The sequence below is a fragment of the Taudactylus pleione genome, unplaced genomic scaffold (genome assembly GCF_031769625.1).
Source record: "Taudactylus pleione unplaced genomic scaffold, aTauple2 ptg000164l, whole genome shotgun sequence".
In the NCBI taxonomy this organism is placed as follows: Eukaryota; Metazoa; Chordata; class Amphibia; order Anura; family Myobatrachidae; genus Taudactylus; species Taudactylus pleione.
The window spans coordinates 861655-872237 of NW_028284566.1; the positions used below are offsets into that span (position 1 = coordinate 861655).

The 10583-nt window shown below is 40.5% G+C and overlaps 1 protein-coding gene across 1 annotated transcript; it reads left to right on the forward strand.

The window, feature by feature from the left end:
- Positions 1 to 5326: 5326 nt before the first annotated feature.
- LOC148521420 (uncharacterized) lies at positions 5327 to 5940 on the forward strand. The gene has a single exon (XM_088475191.1). It carries the CDS (start codon positions 5327 to 5329, stop codon positions 5930 to 5932), a length of 606 nt encoding a protein of 201 aa, XP_088331317.1. The 3' UTR covers positions 5933 to 5940.
- Positions 5941 to 10583: the final 4643 nt, after the last annotated feature.

Here is a 10583-nt window from a genome sequence, read left to right on the forward strand (position 1 = left end):
TGAGTTTGTCATTTGGGTTGCGTGGAATGGATAGTGACACAAAGAAGGGAATTGCTAGAACGATGTATAAAGGACAACGTCTATCCCTAAAACTCAAAATAAATTACAAAAGAATAATGCTAGAAGAGTTAATTCTGCGTCATTATACAATATAAACCGATTTAAATCATTAACATCATGTAGTAAAGACGACATGATTTGTAACCATTATTTTTGTTTTACTCTCTATGTAGCGCTGGATTTCCCTGCCGTTGCCAGAGTTTGTAAAATATTTTTTACTGATAGTTTCATAAAACTGTACTGACGGGCATAAATTTTACTGCCACATTTTTATGTCATGCCAACAATTCTCTAAAAATAAAACGTAATAACATTTAAAGGAGGAGAATGGAAGGAAAATAAAACTTACAGCTATAAAATATCTACAAGCTACCAATGTCTCAGAACGATTTCTTTGCTAATATCTATGCAAAACAGAAATACTGTATGTGGACGACGACTAATTCTTACTGACCACTATGTTGTTCTTATTGATGGGCAAACGTTTCTACATTTTACTGATACCACTTTCAGACAGAAGTCGGGGTTTGGACCTGGGATTTTCCCGGAATTTTCAACACGGGTTGAACCCGGGTCACAGCTCATACCCCATTCCCACTGCTGTTCGGACCCAGGTTTTTCCAGAAAAGACCTGGATCGCAGGGGCAAATGCAGGATTTTTAAGGGGGGGTTTCCATACACACACACACACACACACATATATATATATATATATATATCACACAGAGGCGGCACTCTGAGACTACACGTCCCTTCCTCAGGATACACAATACATAATAAGAATAATATATTGTGCATCCTGAGGAAGGGACGTGTAGTCCCGAAACGATGATGCTTCTGCATTAAATCTTCGCCACCTTTTTTGCATCTACAAAGTTCTCTTGAGTGCCACCTCTGTGTGATGTATGTTTTGGGGACGGCGTTTCCCTTAAGGAGGGCACCAAAGCATATATTCGGGATTTTCGTACAGTGAGTGCTGGATCATTTGTGCTTGCTATATATATATATATATATATATATATATATATATATATATATATATATATATATATGAAAACATTGAATCTGTTCAAAGCACCTGTGTGCTAAACAAAGTGCTGTGCGTGCATAAATATTATTAATAAACTTCAAAATAAATATTATTGATAAACTTCAGAAAAATCAATATTAAATATCTGTGGTCTTTTAACCAATAAAGTGCAAAGTGCAATTGTGAAGCAAATTCCTTAGTAACACATATAAAACAATAGTAATAGTAATGCTCCACTTACCTTGAACTTTACTACCATACTTATCAGATAAGCCGCAGAATCCCTTTTTTAAATTATATTGATTGTTATGTCTTTTTTATAATATTTATCTATTTGTGCATACCCTCATATACTGGTCAATAACAAATATATAATTGCTGTGTATAGCACATCCATTTCTGCATAAACTTATTATTTATTTTTTATTGTTTCATTTTATATTTATATTACATTTCTTGTCTTAAAATAAATTTTGTGTGTCTATTTTACGTATATTATAGTCAGAGTACTATTTTATTCTCACTCGCACTTTCTTAGATGGTACTATTGTTTTATATGTGTTACTAAGGAATTTGCTTCACAATTGCACTTTGCACTTTATTGGTTAAAAGACCACAGATATTTAATATTGATTTTTCTGAAGTTTATCAATAATATTTATTAATATTTATTTTGAAGTTTATTAATAATATTTATGCACGCACAGCACTTTGTTTAGCACACAGGCGCTTTGAACAGATTCAATGTTTTCATAAATTTAATAACAGCAGATCACCACTGCTGTACTTCTTCTGTTTGAGCTGACACCCATACTATAGGGGAGTGCTATATACTATACTTTTTATATTTGAAAAGACATATATAACTTGAATACGACTGGTTTTAAGGAGTAGGACTTCTTCCTATTCTACTGAAATAGGGTGTTTATTATCCTTTGGCGCCGTGTTCTCTCATTTCTACATATATATATATATATATACACAGCATGCACACATACACGTTAGCATATTTACACAAAGCACACATACACACGAGCACACTTACTCACAGCATACATATATACATACATACACAAATAAACACAAACATGATTACACACAGCATATATATATATACACACACACACACACAAAAGCAAGCATACTTACAAAACTGAGGAAGGAGGAGGAGGGTCGCTGTCGGGGTCCAGAGGAGCTGCTGCTGCTACTCAGTAAGCGTAGCTGCTCCCGCCTCAGCCAAATCCTCTGCAGAGAGCTCTGCCAATCAGAGATCTCTATCTGAGGAGCGATAGCTCCGTCGCACTCGGCGCTGCGGGTGACCCGCGGCCAATGCATGGCAGCATTCAGAGATGGAGACCAGGCTGTCTCCGTCTCTATGAAACAAATTTAGTCCGTCAGGGGGGGTTTCTGAGACTTCAGAAACCCCCCCTGCGTGCGCGCATGGGTCGACCCCTTTCACACTGAATCCGGGTCAGCGCTGGAAATTACAAGGTATGTCATGGCTGACGAGTTACTACTGTTCAGCCCGGAGTTTCTGAGCTCTTGCTGTTATTATGCTCTTTGTGAGTATCTTGATGATACATTCATACAACAGGAAACCCATGTCCGACCTGGGAAAAACCCTTGTAACTACCTGGGTGAAGTCCCGGGAAATTAGACCCGGGTTGATGCTTTCACAGAGAAAAACGAACCGGGTAGACCCGGCTCGTGCTGGAAAATTACCGGGTCGTTTTTTCTGTCTGAAAGGGGTATGACTGACAGTGATTCGCTTTGCTGATCATAACACAGTGCTGCACAGTTATACTTCTATTGTTTCCTATGCTGAGTGCTAATTGTTTTTGTATTCTCTGTGCATTTGTGTAAATCTTTTACCAGGGCAGTTAATATCCTGGGAAAGCCCCCTCCCATCTCCCCACACACACCTCCCAGTACAGGAGGATACCAGAATCAGAGGCAATGGAAGTTTTGAGCGCCCCAGCTGCCAGGGGGCACAAAGGAAGGACAGCCACGCTGCCTGTTACTTCCCATGTGACTTCCAAAATGTATCTTCTTCACATGTGCAACTGACGGCTTCATCTTTCTCCTCCGTCTGTCCTTCCATTTCTGGCTCTTCTTGAACTTCACCTCTAATGGTGCCTACATGCTACATGCTCACGATCCGACATTGTGTATGATTTTCCCTGAACTCTCCCCGGGAGTTCCTCGGCAGTCGTGGTCACGATTTGGTCAAAAAAGCTGCCAATTTGATTCACGATCTATCGTGCATCGTGTCGGATGTCCAAATCGTGAGATCGTGCACGATAGATCGTGAGTTTACCAAACAACACACGAGGATCCTCACGATTGGTGGTAAATTGAAATAATAATAATAATGGGCGAGGTATAATAATAATAATAAGCTAGGGAGGTATAAAAAGCAGATGCCATTTTAACCCTGTGCACATTCTGCTCTGCTTCTAGTGAGGCTAGGTGTATTTCTGCTGAACCTTGTACATTGCTACTGTGCTCTGCTTTGTATCTGTCTTGCCTTTTACAAAGTGTCTTCTACCTGCAATTGTGTGTTACCTACCTGCATTCTATCCTGTTCCTGAATTCTGTGCTGATGCATCCCTATCAGGATAAAGTGTTGGTTATCCAAGCTGGGGTCAGGGTGATTAGGAAGAGGGCCCAGCGAAGAAGGAGGAGAGCATGCTGGACCAAGGAGTGGCTGCTGCAAAGGGATACTCGCTCTCACATGTCCCTGCTGATGGAGATCAAGTAGAACAACCTGGACAACTACCTGCGCATGGATGATGCCACCTTACAGGAGTTGCTGAGTATGGTGACCCCCCACATCCAGAGACAGGACACAAGGCTGCGGAGGGCAATCCCTGCTGAAGAGAGGCTGGTGGCTACCCTGAGGTACCTGGCTACAGGAAGGTCACTGGAAGACCTGAAGTTTGGGACCCTCATCTCACCTCAGTCCTTGGGCGTCATCATTCCTGGAGACCTGCAAGGCTATCGTTAAAGTGCTGCAGTACTAGTATTGCAAGGTAAGAAAAAAAATCACACTACACATTTGTTTCTTGTGAAAGAAAAAAAGATTTTTAATTTTTGTGTTTTTTTTTTAACTCTTTATATAACTGTGTTGTCAGAAAACAAGGTTGCATTAACAAAACTGTACCAACAACACTGGTGTTTTTTTTTTAATATATAAATTTTAAATAATGCATATAAAATGTAGAACACACCATTATCACCAAATTTTATCAATCCTAATAGGTGCTGCTGTATGCTATATGGTGGGCAGACGCCAGATTGAACAGGCCAATACACACATTGCACAAGTACAAATTGTGGCCCCCGGCTTCCATCAATCTGTATTTGCGCCATGTGTGTAGTGACCTTGTCCAATCAGCATCATCACCACCGTATAGCATACAGTACCTATTGGGAGTGATAAAATTTGGTGATAGTACAGGCAAGAATAATACAAAAAAAAAAAATTACATCTTAAAAAAATAAGGCATATCATCTTCTGTCTCCTGCATGGAAGTGTAAACAGCCTGGCTTATGTATGGGGTACTAGGTGGGGGAGTAGCCTCCAACTGGGCTGGGGGGGCCTCACGAGGTGGTTGGGACAAGTGAGCATATAAGTGGGTCTGTTATATATGTGGAATTATGCAGATTAGAATTTAGTGACCTTATTAAGAGCTCATATACCAGCTTCTGGAAATTCTTTTTTGTTGGGTCATCCATTTCACACGTTGCGCTATTGATATTAGCTGTGAAATCATCAATGTCATCCGGCTGTTTTTGCAGGATGCGTTCCGCTTGTTGCAGGATTATGTCCTCCTGCTCTGTGTAGTACTGCTGCCGCTTTTTCTCCTGCCTTTTTCTTTGGGGAGGTTGCGGAAGATGATGGGGGGGTTGAATGGTCATTGGCAATGGGAATGAAGCATCCACCTCACTGTCCCCCATCACACTGATGTCCGGAGTAGAGGACAAATCCAGCTCTTCGGTGGTAGTCTATATTGGAAAAAAATGGAGGAAAAAAAATAGTCATGTTTTAACCAATTGTTACTATTTTTCTAGTTTCCAAACACTGTGGAGGAGTGGAAGAGCATCGCTGAAGAGTTTGAACAACGTTGGAATTTCCCGAACTGCGGACGAGTCAGTAATGGCAAACATATACGTATCAACCCATCTGCCAACACCGGATCATATTACTACGAAGGCTTCTTCAGCATTGTTCTCATGGCAGTGGTGAATGCCAACTACATATTTGTGTTTGTGGATGTTGGCAAGAATGGCCGTGCTTCGGATGGTGGGTCCTTCAAACAGACGGCATTCCACCAGAAACTCACCAACAAAACCCTCAACTTGCCGTCATTGGACCAGACAAAACACGGGCTAAATTACATTTTCGTCACAGACGAGGCTTTTGCTTTGCATGAACATGTGATGAAGCCATTTCCACAGAGGGACCTGACCAGAGAGAAGAGGATCTACAACTATCGTCTATCCCGGGCACGGCGCATTGTGGAAAATGCGTTTGGGATACTGAGTAACCGGTTCCGCATTTTCCACACCACCATAAACCTACAAGTGGACAAGATAGACTGGGTCGTGATGGCGTGCTGTGTGCTGCATAACCTTCTGCGAAGGAAAACAACACAACATGGACCAGTCACAGCTAGACCTGAAGATGCAGGACATCCGGAGGAGATTGCCCAATTTACATCAGTGTCTGCACCTCCAATTCAAACCACATCAACCGCACGTGCCAAAGCAGTGAGGGAGGAGTATGTGGCATATTTCAATGGACCAGGTGCGGTGCCATGGCAGGAGGACTGTCTGTGAGATAACTGACTATATTGGACAATTGGAATTGATGAACTGTCGGTCCACTCACTTCAGCGGCCTCCTCTTCTCGCTCAACAATCAGGACAACAGACTGGCGTTGTGGCTCCTGCTCGCTGATTAAGATTATTAAATTATAGTACCACAGCATTGGATGAAACACATCGTCAGTGCCCACTCTGGATCTTTTTTTCTTCTCCTTTATGTAGACCGTACGCAAGTTCTGGATTTTCAGGCGGACTGTTTTGAGGGTTGCATCCGCAATAAACTTTTTGGTGTACTCCAACAACACCTCCAAAGCTTCCAATTTGTGAGACTTATTATGGTATTGTCTACAGCTTATCCATCATAGACATTCTTTGGACTGTAGGATCTCGAGGAATCCAGTCACAAACTCTCGCTTGCTATCCATAGACATTCCTAGGAAGAAGAAAAATTTGGACATATACATTTATAGCTATAATTCTAAATTGTTTTGTGATTTTTTAAGTTGTTAATGTTTAATGTTTTAATAAGTTTTTGTTTTGTTTTTTTACAGGATTTTAATGTTTGTAATGGTATTTTAATGTTTTTTTTTTACAGAATTTTAATATGTTTGTTATGGTATTTTTATTATTTTTTACAAGTTTTTAATATGTTTGTTTATGCTGATGTATTACATTTGTTTATGTTGTTGAAATGTGTTTGTTTATGCTGTAAAATTATATTAGTTTATGTTGTTGCAATATATTTGTTCATAGTGTTATATTACAACACCATAAACAAATATATGACAGCAACATAAACCAATATATTACATTTGTTCATGTTATTGAAATGTAATTGTTTATGCTGTTGAAATATATTTGTTTAAATAAATTTGGAGTGTATTCATATTTTCTAACTATATGGTGGGTAGGTGGGTGGCTGGCACACATTAGTGGGTAGGTGGGTGGCTCCCATTGGTGGACAGGGTGTATAATGCATGACCCAGCTACCGCCCGCCTCATTTCAGCGGGCAATGGCTGGGTCATGCATTTATATGGTGGGTAGGTGGGTGGCTGGCACACATTGGTGGACAGTGTGTATAATGCATGACCCAGCCACCGCCCGCCTCATTTCGACGGGTGGTGGCTGGGTCATGCATTTATATGGTGGGTGGCTGGCACACATTGGTAGGTGGGTGGAACACATTGGTGTACAGTGGTGGTGCATTAACAACAGCAATATACTCACCAAATAGATTTCCAGACTTGGGTGTGCAGGCTCAATCGCGTCCTTCCTTCTTCTTGCAATCACGATTCATCACAAGATGGCGATTTGGGTGTGTACAGGCTCCTGTCTGTCAAATTCTGCATCATACGATGTATCATGCGATAGATCGTGAGTAAAAATACTCCCGATCTGCCCAACATCGTGTACGTGCCTCCGGGCGCCCTGCCAGAATTTTTGCCACTGCCCTTATTACAAGAATCAATCATCTTAGATGGAAATAATACACAGTATTTGATCATATTCAGTAGGTGTTGGCAACTGGACATTACTACTTACATTTTTGTATCAGTAATTAAGGGACATATTTATGAAACTCTATGAAGCTCTTTCCATTGCTGTCCTCCAATAAGTATCGCCATCTCCGGAGTTAATACTTTTTTTTTTTTAAAAAGCTTTATTGGAAAGTAAAGCCTCTTTCCTAAAAGTAAATATATATATTTATGATATTTTACTTTTTTTTTTTTTTAAATATTTTATTTTATTATGAAAGTCACACAAGACAATAACAGGAAACATGGTATAGTATACATCAGACATAGCAGTCATAAATATCATTACATAGCAGTAAGTGGGCAAGATAAATAGAACACTATCATAAATAATAAAAATGATAATAGACTGAAAATAGTAAACCATACAAATATTATTGCATAAAAAGAACTCAATAAGGAAAGGCAGTTGGTAACCATGTAATTAATAATATGGAAGGGAATAGAAAAGACCATTTGGTTGTCTTATCCAACCTTAAAGGAGGGGATCTATTAAAATGGAGGTGACCCTCGAGATATGACCTCCATGTTGTCATCCCGACCTCCTTTTGAACATATAGTCTCTAGCATGTGATGGCAGAGTGGTAAGATAAGGAGGCCAAATAGTAAAAAAATTGTCAGCCCGTGATTCAACATCTAGGGTACATTCAATCCAGTCCATCTGACACAAATATGCCAAACGTGGTAACATGAGTAACATAGAAATAAGTTTGTTTCTTATCCACTGAGACAATAGTGTCTTCTTAGAGGCAGCAGCTATACGAGCCAATAGTAATCTAGCACCTTTAGAACGGGTACAAGGAATAGACAGGTCATAGTGATTTCAAAATGCCAGGTGGACCATGCATGTTATTCCAAGATCTCTAGTAATATAAGTTTGGACATCTGAACAACAGGACATGCCCACATACAATGTTTAATATCCGCATCAGAGTTATAGCATTTGAAACCATTAGAATTATCAGATACACCCACTAAAAATTCAACTTGGGAATATAATATGTTTTGTGAAGTAATTTGTAGTGCATTTTGGCATTAGAGGAAGATATTAATTGTTTTATTCAATTTGACACAGAGCTCAATGATTTTTTTTAAGTCATTCCCTGGAAGAGTATCTCGCCACTTAGCCATCCCAGTGGTTAATTTAGTGAGGTCTAACCTTCCGCCTAGTGTGTAAATATATTATCGAAGTAGGATAAGGACTTTGTATTCTTAACCGTATAGTACATCAAAAGAGCATGATCGATCGGCTAATGTCAAGCGGGATAATAATTGTGAAATATAACTGCAGAACTGGGAAAAAGAGGGAAATTAAGAGAAGAGTACTGCTCTCTAAGTTGTGAAAAAGTGAGAACCGAGGAGCACTCCGTATCTAAGAACTAATACACTAACCTGAGTCCCTGGAGATGCCAAGATCGAACCATCACATTGGCCTCACCATTCTGAAAGTCTGGGTTGGATATTAAAGGCAAATATAACGAAGGAGAAAAGATTAAGCCCAGTCATTTCCTAAGTATACGCCAGGCCTAGCCTGGCGTAGAGATAAGTGAATTCTCTCCTAAGGAAGAGGGATGTCTAGTTGGGGGACATATGAAGTAGACATCCCAAGTCTACCTATGGACTAAAGACCTGATCTAAGGCCATATAAATCTAGTTGTTGCCACCCCATATCCAAGGCATTTGTATAGTTGGCTGCCAAGGCGTAGTCTTGAATACAAGGAAGGTTTACTCCTCCAAGAGTCACTGGTTGTTGCAATTTAAACAAAAGAAATACGAGGATGTTTACCTGTCCAAAGAAACGTACTTAATGCTGTTTTAATAAGTTTGTGGTTGTGTTTAGTAAGTACAAAAGGAAGCATTTGGAGTGGATAGAGGAGTCGAGGGAAACTTATCATTTTGAATAATTGGTAATGTCCCAAATAAGAAAGTGTAAGGTGTTTCCATTTCATAAAATCTGTCAACATTAAATTAATAAAATGTGGAAGATTAGCAGAATAAAGGTCAGAGGGGCAGGGTGGGATACATACACCTAAATAGATTAAGTGTCATTGGGCCCCTTTGGAATTGAATGAATCACCCCATCCATGGTGTCAGCATGAAGTGCTAGTGCTTCACTTTTGGAAAAATTAATGTGGAAGCCCGAAAAGCAAATTAAACTCTTGGAGCATTGACAAGAGACAGGAGATTGCTATCCGGGGCTCACTAAAGTAAAGCAAGAAATTGTCCACAAATGCAGACACTTTGATATCCTGGGCACCAACAGTAATCCCCCTCCAGGAGACATCACGGACCAAGGTTCTAATCCATGAGGTCATTGTGAGATAGGCAGTCAGCTGACTATAAAGCATTTGAAAAATATGAATTCTGGGCCATATTGTAAGTGGAGGACTCTCATTATATGAGACCAGCATCACAACTAACAATAATAGATTTTTTTGTCATTATTGCCATGTGTTTGAAGCATAGTTGCTATCAACGACCGGACATTGTACACTGTAGTCCGACCTTCTACAAACCCATTTTGAGCAGGGTGAAGAATTAGTGAAAGAATTAATTGTCGAGCAATCAGTCTGGTAAATAGTTTCAAATCCTGATTCAACAATGAAATGGGTCTATAAGATTCGACAAGAGAGGGATCTGTTATGAGTCCCAGGGGCAGCTCCGTGCAAACCCCCCAGAACCCGAGCTAGCAAGGTCTTCCGCCACTAACAGTCACCCGTTGTTCCCTTAGAACTAAACACCTTCATCGGTACTTAGATGTTCGCCTGCCCTTAATACTCGGGGTAGTAGTGGTTTGCACGAATAACCAATGGGATCCAGTGGAGATCTGAGGAACAGGAAGCAAAAAGTCAATGGCACGGCAAAGGAGCTGAAGGAGTGGCTTAAGAGATGATGGTGCAGCTTAGGACCCGATGGTGTGGCTTGGGAGCCGGTACATAAGTTGGTGAACTGGTGATGCGGCTTTGAGAGCCGATGATGCAACTTGAGAGCTGGTACACAAGTTGGTGTACTGGAGATGCGGCTTTGAGAGCCGATGGTGCATCTTAGAGCCAGAAGCAGAAGTTGGTGAGCTGCTGGAGCAGCTTTGAGAGCCGATGGTGCGGCTTGAGAGCTGGTACATAAATTGG